This window comes from Corvus hawaiiensis, chromosome 15, assembly GCF_020740725.1.
Source record: "Corvus hawaiiensis isolate bCorHaw1 chromosome 15, bCorHaw1.pri.cur, whole genome shotgun sequence".
NCBI classification, from domain to species: Eukaryota; Metazoa; Chordata; class Aves; order Passeriformes; family Corvidae; genus Corvus; species Corvus hawaiiensis.
The window spans coordinates 5,658,574-5,675,372 of NC_063227.1; the positions used below are offsets into that span (position 1 = coordinate 5,658,574).

At 52.3% G+C, this 16,799-nt stretch overlaps 1 protein-coding gene and 1 long non-coding RNA gene across 3 annotated transcripts in view; both read right to left on the bottom strand.

Moving 5' to 3' along the window:
* LARP1 (La ribonucleoprotein 1, translational regulator) overlaps positions 1-14,093 on the bottom strand; it is a 44,830-nt gene extending 30,737 nt beyond the window's left edge. For both annotated transcript variants that reach the window (XM_048319432.1, XM_048319431.1), the window contains exon 1: positions 13,676-14,093. In XM_048319432.1, the coding sequence (XP_048175389.1) occupies positions 13,676-14,018 (343 nt within the window). In that variant the 5' untranslated portion in view covers positions 14,019-14,093. The remainder of the gene's footprint in view (positions 1-13,675) is intronic.
* Positions 14,094-15,052: 959 nt separating this feature from the next.
* LOC125333811 lies at positions 15,053-16,474 on the bottom strand. Its single transcript, XR_007206975.1, has 2 exons — positions 16,211-16,474; positions 15,053-15,283 (listed from the first exon to the last, which is right to left on the bottom strand). It is a non-coding gene; the product is annotated as an uncharacterized LOC125333811 (long non-coding RNA).
* Positions 16,475-16,799: the final 325 nt, after the last annotated feature.

Sequence of the window (16,799 nt, forward strand, 5' to 3'; positions counted from 1 at the left end):
CAGTGGCTGAGGTCCGTAGAAAGCAAGGACCACATGTGACGGCCAAGGGCAGATACAGCTCACATTCACCTCAAGGGGTTTGCCGGGGCAACTCCTGTTAAGGAAGGACACTTGCATCCAGTGCTCAGCCCCCTTGTCTGGGAGAGGCTGAGCATGTCCAACTCATCACACCTACTACTAATACAGATTTGACTCCAAGCTCTCCAGAGCAGACACTGAGGACACTGGGCTTGCAGGCAGCTTTTCCCGGAGCTGAGAGCAAGCACAGAGCAATCAGTCTGCAGGACTTGCTCTGAAAAACGGTGCTGCTGGGAGGACACATCTGAGGCAGGGCTAGTCAGGGACCGGCAAGCACAACGACCCTTTGGGACACCTTCTTCCCCCGCAAGCACAAGTAACTTAAATTAAAAATTAGCCTTCCAATTAAGGGCAGCACCTCAGGTGCCCAAGAGAAGTCTAAATCAGGCAGTGCTTTCTTTTCCCAAGAAAGTCATGGTAGGGAAGGAGGCAGAAACATATGTGGCCAATGGGTAAAGCCGTGGACTGCTCTCCAAGGAGCCCATCTCCTACACTGCAGGACTGAGGCTGCCTGCCCAGCTCAGCTGCTCCTTTTTCAGCTCTCCCAAGGCTAAAACTCAAACACAAAGGACCCAGGCACAGAGACTGGGATGGGATTTTGCTCCAAGTCCCAACACAGAAAGGTGAAGCCAGCAAACCAGCCCCACCAATTCCTCCCACCACACACACCTGCTACCTTGCAAGGCACCCCGATGCCAGGTATCCCAACACTGGCCAGATGCTGCAGGACAGTGCTTCACAGCAGCTCTTCATCATCCCATCAGCCACCTGCTCAGCAGCAGGTAATCCCTACATGGGACCCAGGCAGCTCTGCCCCTGCCTGCACAACACCCTCCCAGCCATGCCCAGCCTGCCCTCCAGGCAGCTCAGTGGGAAGGAGCACAAAATAACAGTATCACAATGCAAATGAGCAGACCCACGAAATTTGGACCCTATGGTCTCACATTTCCTTCCCCTTCTTGCATGCAGACACTTTTGTTTCTCAGCATGTGCTCAAAATCAAAAACTGGTGTCTGAACAAAGGGACTGTAGTCACCACAGGAACCAGTGATCTCTTCACTGCAGCACCAGTCTCTGCAGAGCCAGGTACTTCCCAAGCCCCTGACCATTCTCTTCAGCCCTGCAGAGTATCCATACAGCCTACAACAGATCAGCAGAAAACACATTCTGTGAATCTTCCTATTATCAGGAAGGGGCGGGTGGGGGAGGGGGGCTGGAGGAAGGAGTGAGGAGGATGAGGTCAGGGGTGTGCATGGCAGCTGGCAGGATGTTGGGACAGAGCCTTTCAGGACCATCACGTGAAGGTGCAGATGTGGTACAGGGGTGCTTGCTCTGAGCACCAATACCCAGAGTTGCTGCACACTGAGCCCAGGAGATATAACTAAATTGAGGGCAGTTGTCCTTAATTTAGGTGGTGCTGGGGGTGGATCTCAATTTCAATTTCTGCCTGATGGTATTTTTACACAAAGGAGAAGACCGTATGCTAAAATGGGGCATTTAAAGAGAAAAGCTGATGCATCCACACACATACCCCCTCCCCAGGGGCTATCTGGCTACTGCTGCTATTCAGGTATCTGGGACAGGTCCAGAAAAGTCACCCCATTTATGAGCCCTCATCTCCCCTCCGCTGCTCTCTGCGGAAGCATGCGCCAACCATGCTCCTCCACCAGCCACGCTTCACAGTGCTGAATCCAAACGCCTGCACAGGAAGCCTGTCTTCTCCCAGCTCAGGAGCTACAGCTGGGAAGGGACCTCCACCACCCACTCCAGCCACCCTTTTCCAGTACAGACACTGCTTCCTCCTGGCAGGGCCTGGGAGGCAGCGGCTGAAGAGCAGCTCACTATCCCTGACGCAAGAGAAACACTGACTCGTTATTACAGCAACCTGCAGCCATAACTGCCGAGGGGCCGCGTGGCCGCAGGCCAAGCCCCAGCAGGAACCAACTCCCTGCTGGCCCCCACCTCCCATTACCCTTCTGCTCTCCGAACAGGGGGAAAAACGACCTCAGAGTGCTTTATGTCACCTGCCAGTCACCAAAGCGCACTGACTGGTACCAGCACACCAGTGTGCTGGGTGAGCGCTGTGCCTCTGCACGCACAGGTACAAGTGCAGAGATGACAGCCAGCTCCTCGGCTGCTCCCAGTGGGACATGGGGCTCATCCACACTGCCACAGGAAGACACCAGCTGATTTATTCTGGCTTTCGACCCATGAAGTTGTAACCAAATCATCCTCCACGTTTTGCAGACAAAAGACTCAGACGTCAGCAAAAAAAATGACCTCTCCAAGGTCACGCGGGGACTCGGCAGCAGAGACGTGACCAGAACTTCATGACAATGGCTCGAAAGCTGCAAGGCAGCACTGACTGCCCAGGAGAGGGACCGGGGAAGGAAGTGCTGGCGGATGGCAGGATCGATTGGTATCTCTCCTCCTAACCTGACCTGCTGCCTGGCAGGGACGATCCAGGCAGGGAAAAGGTCCAAATTACATAGTTTAGCATGTAGTGCAAAGAGACCAGAGCTGCTTGAATCTCTTCTCCAGCTCCATGCAACACTTCAGTTCAAACCTCTGCCACCTGGCTCCCCCTCGGAGGCCAAGGCAGTGTCTGCACAGGTCCCGAGACAGTTACAGGCCTCTTCAAAGCAGCACTCAGGAGAAGGCGGTGAGGTCTGCTAGGGAAAAGTAGCAAAGCAAGAAACCCTAAACCCGAAGATTAGCATGGCCAATTATATCCCTCCCTAGATCTTGTTTGTTTCCTGTTCCCTTCCTTTGTTACCTGCTGAGCAGGATCAGGGACGGTTCAGCTCTCAGTCACCCAGATCGTCCCAACCCTCTCCAGCTGCCAGATGCATGCAAACACCTCCCATGCCTCTCAACTTACTATAATATCTTTACCCCCTTGAAGAGAAGCTGAAGCATGAGACAGATGGATCAATCCTAACATGATGCTGGCTAGGTCCCAAGACACCACTAAGGTCTGTGCAAGAGGAACAAAAAAAAGCTACGTAAGGGTTTATCCCAAATCAGTTCCTCTGCAAGGGTATCCAGACCACCAGTACCTGGTAAGGGGTTTTCTGTTCTCTGTCCAGAGGAGAGGTTAGATTTGTTCTCAGACACCCCCATCACCTGCACTGGCTCAAGAGCTGCAGCCACTGTGAGCTCTGACATCAATTTCCCACAAACCACACAGAAACAAATGCTTGAAATAGGTTTTCAGTGTATGAACAGCTGTGGGTTCAGTGAAGTTCAGCTGTGGCGCTCGTGATATCTTCATGTACTTGAAAAGTAGTGAAGACTTCCAACATCACAGAGTTTCAAGAGGAACAACCCTGGGGAAAACATCACCTACTCCAAAATCAGAGCATTATCTGAGGTAACTCCCTAACTTCACACCACACACTAAATGAGTACCTCAGTGCTGACGTTCAGTCTCCTCCAGACCGAAGGGGAGCAGTGCAGACCCAGCAGGGCTGTGCCACCAGCTGAACACACAGTCGCCAGAAGGACCAGCACTGTGCCCAGCAAAAACACCTTTCAGAGATCCATATGGAAGAGGGTCCAGGTCTCTTCTCCCAACACCAGAGATGCCAATGGGGTTCTGGGGAACCTGACCAGAAGAACGAAAGCTCTCCAAACAGACAGTCCTGTGAATCCAATGCTCACATATGCACAGGCACACAAGGAATAACTGGAAGGTCACAGGCTGTTGTTTCTCCCATCCACTTATCAGTGTTCGAACTGGAGAGAACAAACACCGGGTGTTCTCTCCCATTAACCCCTTCCTCTCATCTCCAAAATGGAGAAGCAGCGAAGTGCTGCTGCTCCACAGCACGAATCCCAACATTCCTGATCACGAACCCAAGAAGGGGCTTCAAAGAAAGTCCAAGGCAACTTAAAGGTGCTCAATTACTGTTCCCATAGAGCAGCTGGTGACCCAGCTCTCTGCCTCACATCCTTTAATCACCAGTAAGCATGGAGTGACACCACTGGAGGCCTTAGGCCTTCTAAGAGAACAACCCTACGTGAGTCTGGGCCCAAAGATCACAATCACCCTCCCCAAACTGCTCTTTAAGCCACTGGATATTGAACAGGCAGTAAAATTTCTGGCACGATCAAGCAAAATATACATGTCTTAAAGATTCTTGTTGAAATACAGGAGCCATTTTGGTGTGGCCCACAAGCCAGCTGAGTCCCACACTATGGAAACTGATATAGGATGGTGTTTCCCTCTGACAAGGTTGTTGCACTCAGCACTGTAACACACTTTTCTGCTTGCACATCAAAGGCAGACCCAAACTCCAGAGAAGCTTTGCCCAAGGACAGCTTAATAAGCTACGGGCAGGACAGATCTATCCCCCCACAAAGGAGAATCCATTAATGCACCCAGAAATCCAGTCTCTCCATGAAAGAGGATCCCACACCACCTCCTCAAATGCACCAGTATCATGGTAATGCCCCATAACATCAGACGAAGATGCCATAAACCCCTATGAAAAGCCCAAAAACTGAACATTGCAAGGCTCTTCACACCTTTGGGCTGCAGGCAGAGGGCCAAGCAGGGGGCTGTAGGATACACAAGGCAGCACAGTGAAGACAACATAATTAAATCTCTTAACTGAATTACAAATCATCAGACTCGGAGTCTGAGGCATTGCCTCCCTCTGGTCCAGGCTAACTGCTTGATTTTAATCAAACACTCAGCCATTCCAATCACCTTCTAAACTCTATCCTTGCTTGATTCCACTCTCTGCTGACAATTAGATCAACTCAGATTTCACCTCCAACTGAAGCTAAGAGGGTTATCTCGCTGTAATCTGCCATGTCTCCTCTCACAATTGTTTTTACAGGTTTAATTTTAAAATTTAAAACCATGGCTCATTTACAGCAAAGTCCTCCTGGCAGAGCATGCAAATGTCACATTTAACATTCCACAGTTAAAAAAAAAAAAAAAACAACAAAAAAAACCAAAAAAACAGAAACAGTGAGCTTAGAGAGCTCACTTGAGACTGAAAAAGCCAAAAGAAAACAGTCCCCTTTTTGTTCAGCTCAGTTCAAGACCCTCTGCAGTGGCAGAGGATTTCTGAGCACTCAGAAGATGCATGAGATCATAGTCGGTATTCCCCCGAGCTCTCAAGGTTGAGCTGGGAGTTGGGAAGTGAAATTCAGTATGATTACAGACAGTGAAGTCTCATGCTTTGTCATCTGAGCACATGGTGGAGACACCTCCGTGATTCGCTCTTCTGTCTTGCTGGGTGGAACCTCATGCATAAACATCCCATCACTTCTGTTTCAGTCACAGTAAAAACCTCCCAACAGCATTTTTGGGATGTGTTTATCCACATTTCAGTATCTGCTGCTACAGACACATCATTTCTCAACATCACACATACTGGTGTCACTCCTTACACTTAATTCTTCATGCTGTTTTTCCCTCTACTCTCCCTCTTGCAAAGCCCTGCAGCTGACCTGCCAACATGAGCCCACCTGGAGGTAACACAGCTACGGTAAAGTGCTTCAGTCACTCCTTTAGGTGTCTCTTTTTGTGCCACATGAGGCCAAGAGCATTGCTATTTGTTATTGTGGTTGTCTTCATTTTCAGTAGGCTTGTTCTGTGAGGTCAGGAGAGCTGACACAGACTTTTTGACTACTTGGAAGTGTAACCTTTCCAGTTACAGCAAAGGCATAAAAATTGCAGTGAGAATATGAAGGGTCTTGCAGGAATAAATTCAAGTGCTTCTTTTGCAACATTTAATAAAAAAAAAAAAAAGGAAGATGTGACCTTGGAGAATCTAAAGAAATTAGTATCTTGTAGTTCAAGTGAACATTGGCTTATCAAACATTTGAGTGTTGCTTACTAACTGTAACTGTTTTATTCTGTCACTAGCTTCCTCATCTGAAAGCATGCAAACCAGATAGTTTGCTAGTTAAGAGCTGCTAAAATAATCACTCGTTTATATCACTGACCAGAAGCTTTCAAAAGCACACGCAAAGAAAAAGAAAATAAAAAAGGCTGTGTGATTTAGTGTGGAGGCTGACTATAGATCATAAATAATCTGCCTAAAGACAGTGCTCAGTATTTAGCAACATACCCACCTCTGGCAGCACCTCTGAGTTACCAGGCAGGTAAAACACCAATCTCCCCACACACCTTTTCTCTTACTTTCCCATCAAAAAAACTCTACCCTTCCCTCATTTTTGTGGTTTTTCCAATTTCATACTTGTTTCCCCACATTATTTAGCCAGGGAAAAAACTCACCTCTTCTGGTTTTTTTCAGACTTCTTAAAAGCTACCTTATCTAGCCCTGAAAACCCCCTGTTCTTTCCATGCATTCACGCTGCAGGTGAGTCAAAGAAGTCAAAAACGACTACCAGGAAAGGAGAAGATGTAAGAGCCCCCCGCGCCCGCCCGTGGCCGCGGCTCGCTCCGGCGCAGCCGTGCCCTGCAGACTGCAGAGTCACTCTGCAGGAGCTCGGCACACGCCGCCGCTCAGCTGGAAAAACGTGCTCAGCAGTGTGCCTGGGACAGGCTCTGCTTCCTCCCATCCCGCCGCCCCCCCGAGCTGCGCCCCCATACCTGGGGCCGGGAAGAGCGGAGCAGCGCCCGTGTCCCACTGGCCGGACCCCACCTCGGGCTCGCCAGCCCCTCCCGACCAGCAGGAAGGGCACACAGCACATTTCCGCCCCCTGTCCAGCTTCCCAAGCTCGCTTTAACTCTGCTTCGTATGTCAAGGACACGTGGGGTTCACAAGCCCCAGCCGAGACCCCATTTCTCCCGGTTGTCCCCCAGCTGTCACAGTCACCAAGAGATCTCTGCAGAGCCTGCCAAAGTGACACTGAGGAGCACCATAGATGCTTCTCCTCCAACATCTTCCTGGTGGGGCAGGGATGCCTCTCCTGGGCCCCGTCAGAGGCCAGGGCTGCTTTGGGGAGCAAGTTGGGAGAGGAGAGAAGCAAGCACCTGCTACAGCAGCAGGTTGCAGACCTGTTCCCAGCCACTTCAAGGGCTGTTCAGCAGGAAGCAAACGTGCATCCCCAGGAGCACAGGTCAGGGCAGGCTGTGCCCACCCGCACGTTCTGAGTGTCACACGTATTCTGGAGGAACCAGAGTGATGTTTTCTAGATCAAGAGAACAAAGGGCATTTGTGTCACCTCTGAGTGTCACCAGAGCCAGAGTGAGCAGGATCAAGACCTCAGTCACACCAACAACCAGCCCCATTGACCATTTCTAAAGTAAATTAAGGTTTCCACCTGGCCTGTTGTGACACAGCACCAACCCAGCCAGGGCCACCATGGTCACCTCCAACACATCATCTGCAGCAGAGAACTCTACCAAACCTTATGGTTTGTCACCACATAGAGGAACAGGGTGACTTGAACCCACAAAATAAAAATAAAATCACAACCACTGTAGAGCACTGAACCGTGCTGGGTGTTCCCATACAATGCTGAAACACATGGAAGCGTCAAGGCAATCTTCTGCTCCTAAGTCAGCTTTGCTCCCCAAGGACAGTGAAGGTAACCCACTGATAAAGCAGGTATTAGATGAGCCAGTTCCCAGCCCTTCCTCCCTCTCTGCACGTCTCAGCAGAACATCCCCCAGCACACGTAGCTTTAATGCCGCAGGAAGAGCTCTTGATCCTGGCAATACCCACAGTGAGTGCCACACCGAAGTTGGGCCAGATGACTTGCTAAGGATGGTTCCAGCAGCTCACCTAGCACCATCAGCCTGGTGCAATACTCAAACCAGCAGAGGCACAACACATCACACACCAGTTTGCTCAGGAAAGGCAATTCACCCACAAAGCCCCCACAAAGTGCAGCACAAATGAGTGCTCTGATAGAGGAAAGTTCAGTTAAGAGGATCTTCTGGGAACCTCCAATTACAGGATGAGCTTTCTGTAGAAACATGTTGACACTTGACCACAGTTTCCACAACCTTTCCCAAAAACAAAAGTTTATCTTGCACAGCATTAGAATTGCCATCAGCAAGCCTATTTCCATCAAACACCTCATGCCAGTTTTTGCTCCACAGCTGCAGGACATTCATGTGCACACCCACCTCTCCTTTCTGCCAAGCAATCCAGACTGACCCTGACCCAAAACTTTCCCCACAAAGAAATCTCGTAATTGATTTATTCAAGGCCAAGTTCAGTTCCCATTTGTTCTGGTCACCCATTAGTGTTACCTAAATACACAAGTAGCTGTAAGTTATCCCAGCACTGCCTTAACTTCTTTGAAGCCCTTCTTTTTCCCCTCTCCTCTGACCTCAAGTCATGCAGCTGAATCATTTGATACAAGATATTCAGATTAGCCAGTTATTTCAATGCAAAGAGATAAGTCTCCCAGCTCCATTCAGACCTCACTAACAAGGACCTGGACCTGCAGAACAAGTGGAACCGAAGTGAGAAAAGGAACAAATGCAGAGCTGGCCATGCCAGAGACCACAGAGTGGATCCAGAAATCCACCCACAGCTTTAGCCAACCCCAGGAGACAACTTCTCGGCCATAAAAAGCTCCACCTAGACGGCACTATCACCATGGGAGAGCTCAGTAGGTATCACTAAGGTTGCATCACCTCTTTCCCCAAGCTCCCTGTGTACACAGCAAGCCAGGGATTTGACAGAGCCAGCAGTGCAGAGACTCAGGCCCCTGGCAGGAAGTCAGCAAAGGGTCCAATGCCAAGATGACCAGAGGATAAGTTAACATATTAAAGACCGTAATGTAAATGTGTGTTGCAGCTGGGAATGAACAAAGCTTACCAGTCCCAACTGGACCTACAGTAAGAGCACATGTAATAACTGTTAGGGTTAAAACGTTCAGCCTGGTCTGAACAGCAAGCACAGCTTTCTACTAAAATGCCCATTCCTTATTTTGCCAAACAAGCACAACCACAGAGATGGTGTTGGAGATTCACTATAGTCTCAAGTATTTAAAGAGCAACCTAACTCTATCCAAGTCGGCATTTGGCATTGCCCTGAGGATAATTTCACACTGTTCAAGCACAGCAAAAAGATCAGGTGTCATAATTTGGAAGGGAGAGCAGAGCATTGCAGCCCCAGTGCCCCCATTCCCAGTCCTGCTTTCTGGACTCAATTTGTCTTCACATCTGAACCAAGTCCTTCTGCTGCCCAACCCAGTGATCCCTGATGCAATGCTGGTGGAAACCTCCATGGCACCATGAGCAATATAAAGTTTAAAAGAAGAGTTGTGAGGCTAAGGAGATGGTTGGAGAGAATCCTTCAGCGATGCCTCAGACCCGGCAATCTGGAACAGGAGGTCGCAGCAGAAGCAGGCGCTGAAGCCCAGCAACCAGGCCGAGTGAGTCAGCTCCCAGGAGCTGCGCTGCATTCCCCAGCCTTCTCTCCCCGAAACAAACAGTGCAGAACAGGGCAAAGGTCCAGCACAAAGCTGAAGGGCAAAGGTATGCGGGGGAGGGAAAACACTAAGCCTCACGTTTTTTTGAGCAAAAAGTTCCAGTTACCCTCATCCTCCTCAACAAGATGGGAAGAGTTACTCAAACGTGAGTTGAGGGATCGGAACAAAACAGTATTTTGGAGAGGAAGCTTAGGGTAGTGGGGGGAGGCCTCCTGCTGCGATAGCAGCTCTGTTGCAACAGCCAGAACAGCTCCACAATTACGTGCCACGACAGAGTGAGAATTGCCCAACACTTTGGAAATAGGTGTGTGCAGGACTACCAAACTGGATACCTGAGCAAGCAGATGTGCATGTCTACTCTGAACGTGAAGAAATGCCAATGTAAAACAAGCTTCCCATCCATCTTATCTCCTGCACTGGAGGCTGGTTTCAAGGAAGGCCCTATGGGGAGTTAGTCAGCGAGGGCTGAGATGCTAATGAATCTTCCCCTGCCTTGTCCTCAGTACCGGTAGCCAAGTCAGCCTCTGCTCAGGCATAAAGCAACATGCACTCTCTCTGAACAATAGTCAGCTCACCCCTGGTGCTTGCTGCTAGCAACTAAGGTGTGCCTTCTGGAAAGTACTGCTTATCCACCCAGCACGTTTGCCGAACAGCACGCAGGAAACTCTACTCAAGAAATCAAAGCATCTCCTGCATCTCCACTAGGAAATGCACCGCTTTCCCTGGCCAAGCACTTGCAAGGAGAATGAAAAAAGTTAGCACATGCAAAGCTCAGCGACTGCAGTGCCGGTCATTAAAACCTGCGCGTTCTTACTTCCAAGATGTAAATGGCTTTAAAAATAAAGAAGTGCCAAGTGCCTTGATGCAACATTTCTTGAAATACATCCAGCAGGTTTTCAAAACGGGGTGCTGTTAACACCTGTCCACACCAATGCTTGCATCAGCACCAGCCCTAGTGCAGGGCACAGCAGACGAGTACAACATGTTCCAGAAGGTCGAGCTGTTTTAACTGTAAGCCACACTTCTCATCTACAGAAGAACTGGAGAAAACACTTTGAATTTGGTTTATAGCCAGTAGTGCAAAGCTGGTTTTGCCAGAAAATGTTTTCTTCTCTACCGCAGACACACACACAACACCATCATGTGTCAGTCAGGTTGCTGGCTGCACTTATTTACATGATAAGAAGGGAACATGTAATAACAAGGGCATGGTCACACAGACCTTGCTACTAGATCATTAGAGAGTAAAAATGAGGCATCATTACAGCTCTGCAGCGACCCTCACAAGCAGTCAGCAGCGTCAAGTACAAGCCTTGCCACACAGGACAGGACCATGTGTATCTCAGGACTCAAAGGATCCCCCCCTCTGCTCTTTGCACTTTGCACCCCGACTCTGAAACACACATGAATAAAAAGGTAACGTGCATCTTGTCAAGACACCACAAAAATTTTCTGGTGTGCCACTCCAGCTGAGCCTCGGCCTCTGCTCACAGCATCAGCAATATCACTGCTGTCTAACTCAACCTAATGGTTGCCCCACTTACTGCCAAGCCATTGCGCTTTTGGGAGGTTAAGAAGCAAGGAGAAGCTTTGCTTTAAGAGCCCTCCTTCCTGAAAAAGCAGAAATGTTTGCTCAAACATCCTATTATATCACAGGCTTCACTGCCAACTTCGAGCATAAAAATACTGCAGCAGGTAGGCAAGGCACAAGCTTCTGAAGGTAAATCCTAATCCATGAAAAAAGGACCCTGTTCTTCAGTCCCTGTGTCAGGCCCCCAATGCACTCAACGTGCCCAGCCATGGTGAGTGTTCAAAACAACCTGGTGTTCTGACCACCTGGAGGTGGACTTAAGCTCTTCCCTATCCATATTCCAACACACACAGCAGAAACTCAGCAAGATCTGTGGCTCTGTTATCCCTGAGCTCAATGCTTTTGCTTTATTCTAAGCACCAATTCCAACACAGGCCATTACAGAATGCGTGAACACCTAAGGAGAAGGTCTTGTCCATTAAATCTGCTCTATGGCTCTATAATTAATATAATCATTATAAAAAAAACTAGGGCTTTCAAAGCCTGTAAAACAAGTCATAGAGGGATCCCTTTATCTTTACAGAGCTGTCTTCACTACACTGTCTGGTCTCCTCGCTACCTCTGGCAGATCAGGGCTGGAAACATTTCCCATGTACCTCCAGCACAGAAGCACTGCACTGGGAACACAGCTGGATTACGAGCCAAGGCTTTGTAAGCTCTGCTGAGAAACCAAAGACTTCCAGCAATGACTTTCCACAGTTTAGAAGTTCTCAATCCACTGCAAGCATAGAAAAGAGTTGCTTTCCTTCGGTGATCGTCCTGGAGGTCACAACATGACAACTCACCTCACCAGCTGATTCTTTCACACACATTCACGTTCCAGATCTTTTTTGGTAAGTGTCTGCCAAAACAAATCCTCCACCCAATGAAATGAAGACACAACATGAGCCTGCAAACTCTAAAAGAAGGTACTTCGGTGCAGGGCTGCCAAGCAAGGTCAGCTGCCAGCCTGCCTCTCGTGGGAGCTCACCAGCCATGTTTATTTTACACATTTTCTCTTCTGCTAATGAACAGGCAGCAAAAGAAACAATGGCTCAAGAGAGGAGAGCCAGGTAGCAGCACTGGGGGCATTGCTGGAACCAGTCGCTCCTGCCAAGAGTCCCAGAACACACCACTAACAAATTCCAATTTTTAAACACCTTTGGGAATATAGAGACAACTGTGCTGGGCCCAAGGACAATTCTGAGTGTTGCAGCATTACTCCCTTACCCTGCAACTGTGTGGACACGCTCATGACACACTCTCACTCTCTCCCTCAAAAAATCATCCCAGGAGTTGCAAGGGCCCCCTGCTTGTGCTGGGCAGCTGCCTCGTTGCTGCTGACTCTGACAAATCATGCACCTTTGCGACTGACAGGCCTGGTAATGAATCTGGACACCCCTTACACAAGAGACTCAAAGAGGAACGTTTAATCTCGCAACTTTGCATTTTTTGGTTTATTTCTCAGGATCATTATCTCAGAAGGCATCACAATAGAGTGCAACCTTCACACAAAGGAGCGATGTGACCAGTTTTGTGTCATAACGCACGAGGCGAATGCAGACAGTGACACTGTCCTGGATTTCCTTAAGCTTTGCTTATGTCCATGACTACAATGACAAACCACCAAACAATCCGAACAGAGACTTCTACCTGCCACGATTAACTTGTCCTCTATACTTTCCATTAAGATGACAGCTTTCCAGGTGGAAATTGCAGAGCTGTCCGTCTCCCAAAGATCAATAACTCCGATGAATCATCATGCTAGGCAGTAACAGTTCCTACAAAACACTAGCACATACAGTAATTGGGAATCTGATGTCACATCTGGCAGTGTGATTTCAGAGTTAACAGAATCAGGTAGAAAAAGATTAAGTCTTTCCCAAACAAGACGCTTAGTGAAAACTTCTGTGTTTTCCTCCTACTCCCGATTCACTTGAAGCAGATACGAGGGGAGCACAGCACCCATCCCGACAGGCGAGGAAATGGTGTTCTGCAGTTTCAGCCTTTGCTGACGACAGCAGCGTGTTACAAGCGCGATTTGGACAGCGCAGCCCCTCCGCTTCCCTTTTCGGGGACCCCCGTTCCCCAGCCGTGCCCCTAACGCAGGGCAGCGACCGCGCTGGGCAGAGCCGCGCTCGGCCGCGGCCCCCGGCCCCGCCGCCGCCATGAGTCGGCAGAGAAAGGCGGCGCGGCCTGCGCGGGGGAGCCGCGGCCGCGCACACGTGGGCAGCGCAGGCCGCGGCCCGGGGAAGGGCCCCCGCGGGGGCGACGGGACCGCGCTCCCGGGGGAGCCGCACGCCGGGAACCGACCACGTTGCCGGCGCTGCTGCGGCGGAATGCCGGGAGCGGGAGGGGAGGGGGAGGGGGGCGCCGCGTGTCCGCCGCCGGGCCCGCCCGCCGCCGCCGGGCCCCCGGCGCCCTCCGCTCCCCGCCGCCGCATGGCCGGGCCGCGCTGCCCTCCCCGCCTCGTGGCCGCGGCCGGCGCCGCCGCTCCCCCCCGCTCCCAGCGCGCCCCCCGCCCCGCCGCGGCCCCGCAGGCCGCGGGCGCGGCCCCACGCCGTGTGTGCCGCATGGCGCGGCCGCCCGGGGCGCGGTCGCCGGCGCACCCGGCCCCCCCCGCTCCGCTCCCAACGACCCCCGAGCACCCACCGGGAGGCGACTGCCCGTTCACGGCCGGCGCGTTCTTCGTCCAGGGGTTCACCTTGGGCGGCGGGGCCTCGATGAACTCCCGGCGCCCCGCGCCGCCCGCTTCGCCGCCGTCCTCCGCCTCGCCGCCGGCCCTCAGCAGGCTCTCCTTCTCCTGGTTGTTGCTCTCCTCCTTCTGCTGCTTGGCGCTGGGCGGCCTCGGCGCCGCCGGCCCGCCGTCGGGGCCCATGGGCGGCTCGCCCTTCTCCCGGCCGCCGTCCTGCGGCGGCTTCAGCACCAGGGCGCGCTCCTCGGCGGGCAGCAGCGGGGCCGTGCCGGGCAGCAGCGCCTCCACCTGCGTCGCCATCTGCGCGCCCCCGAGCCCCGCCGGGAACCCCCCGACCCCGGTGCCGCCGCAATATGGAGCCGCGCGGGGACCACGCGACTGCCGCGGGGGCGCGCACCGCCCGCCCGTGCGCGCCGCCGGCGAGGGGAGGGGCCGCGCGGGGCGCGCCCCCGCGGGGCGGCCGGCGGCGCGCACGGGCCTGATGCAACGCCCGGCTGAGCTGGGGGGGGGCTTAAAGGGCACCGGCCCCTTCCCCGACTTGCCGGCCTCACTGTCCAGCCGGGAGATGCCGGGCTCAGGCCAGGGGTGCCGCTGCCGGCTCGGGGACTCCGGGGACGAACGCACCGGTGGAGCCCCGGAGTCCCCGAGCCGGCTTCGACAGTCTCCCCGGCCGGCATCCGACAGTATCCCCGGCCGGGGATAACGGATAACCTGGTTGGAAAGTGCAGAAAGGGACTCGGTGCGTGTCCTGTGGAACACAGAATCACAGAAACGGTCTGGTTGGGCCATCTGGTCCCACCTCCCTGTGTAAACAGGGTCGTCCCAGAGCACATGGCACAGGGTTGTATCCAGACGGTTCTTGAATATCTCCATTGAGGGAGACTCCGCAGCCTCTCTGGTTTCTGTTCCAGTGAGGGTCACTGCACAGTAAAGAAGTTCTTCCTTATATTCCAGGTGGAACTTCCCGTGCATCAATTTTTGCCCATTGCCTGTGTCCTATTGCTCAACACCACCGAGAAGAGCCCTGCTCCATCTCCTTGGCACCCCCCCTTCAGATATTTATACACATTGATGGGGGAGAGACCACCTCTTGTCTCCTGTGCCCAGAAAAACCTTCGTTTGAGGAGGTTAAAATACATAATTGATCTCTAGCTAATAGAATGTCACATGCTCATCACCATCATTAATGTTTCTGGTATTTGTCCTCAGTTCTTGCAGCCAGCAAGACAGTGGCTGCAGACTCTGTGTGTATGTGCACATGAATTATACACGTTTAAAAGGCAACCTGCATTGCTGTTACCATTTAGCACAACCTGCCTAATTCACAGCAGCCCTTACTTGATGCCTTTTTTATTCAATGCAAGCCTCTCCCAGCCTCTTCCCTCATCACAGCAACCACGCGACTCTGCTTCTGCCCGGAAAGGTTCATCTGGAAGTCCCAGCATGTCCCGCAGCCCCAGGGACACATCTATGCAATCCCTGCAGGAGACCCGTCAGCATGACAAGGCACTGAAGACGTAGCTCCCAGCTGCTGATGCGTGGAGAAGGATGAAAAGCTGATTTCACTGTTGGAAGGAAAGAAGAAAGTGAGAAACAAACGTGAGCTCAGCACAACATTTGGAAGGGCAACAGCGTCAGGGCTCTGGTAGATCCATAGAGGGAGTCCCAGGCTGTCAGGGATGCTCCACTGAGACCATCTCGGCTCTCTGCATCCCTTGGTACCCAACCTCTTGGCAAAGAGAGTACCCTCCTGTGCCACAGCCTCAGGAATCATGAGCAGTTATCCCAAATCATTCAAGAACTTGGCCAGTAAAATTCCAAAAGGAAGTTTAAATATAACTCCAGTGAGCTGTCTGCTGGCCTGGCTGCCTGGCTGGCTCAGTACCTCAACTGCAGTAACCCAGGCCACACCCTGTGCTCTGTATGGCCCAGTCCGTGATGTGCCAGGCGTCCCTGCGCTCCTCATGAGTGTGACTTGGGAGCTGCACAACCCCCAGCCAGTCTCCCACCTACACCCTCTCTAGGAGCAGCTCCTTGGGTGGGGAGCACAGTGGGGTGAGGAAGGTGGCTGCAGCCAGGGGAGCTGCAGCCCAGTGGTGTCCCTCACCTGTCCCCCAGCCAGTGTGCAGCATTCCAGTTCGGTCCCTTTGGGACGCTGCTCTGCTGCCACGTGAGCGGGAAGGAGCCCGCGGTGGCCAAGAGCCAAACTGGCTCCAGAGCTGCCAGGCAGGAGGGAGCTGGGCGAGTCTCACCCTCATGCTGTGCCCAGCCAGGCCAAACCCTGGCAGGGTTTCAGTGCTAGAAAATAAATGCACAAGCGAGGGGGGAGAGAGGGAAGTGTCCATGCAAGCTTCCTGCATCAGCCGTAGGGAACATCACCTTGGCAGGTCAGCTCTCAAACACCCCATCCTTCATGGGAAGGGAAGCTGAGTGTGCACCACCTCCAGCTGGTGTAAACACACCGGCCATGTCTCTCCCCTTGGTGTCCTCACCTCTGTTGGACCCATCTTCCCCTGCTCTGCCCAGCATCCACGGCACTTGGATATTCTGCTCCTCCCTCCAGGGGCTTGCTGAGAAGCAGCCAAGGAGTCTCCACATTTCTGCAGGAAGTAATCCATCTCCGCTTTCCCCAAATTCAATGAAAGCACCTGACCAGCATCCCCAGTCCTGCTTCTCCACCTCATCCTTCACCCCAGATGTGTCCCTGTGCCTGCCCAGACCACATCAAGCAGCTCTGGGTGCTGCCTCCCAGCGCTGTGCTGGCCCTGCGCAGGCTCCGAGGAAGCAGTCTCCAGGGAAACTCCTCTGCTGAGCAGTGATTTGGGCAGGAGCTCCCCACCTCCCTTGCTCCATGTACAACAGCTTATTTATTTCTCCCCGACTGAAGCGTGGCTTGCATATTTATCACAGACAGCCGGCTGCTTTGGTGCTGGCCTGCAGGTTTAAAGATGCTTTGATGGTGGCCATTAATGTCTCTGAGCATCTCTGGGTCTTGCTTGGCTGGAATATCCCCAGCTTAATTTCTGCTGGTCTGGCAAGCTCACCTAGGGTCCCAACCTTCCCTTTGGGAACAGCTTTAGT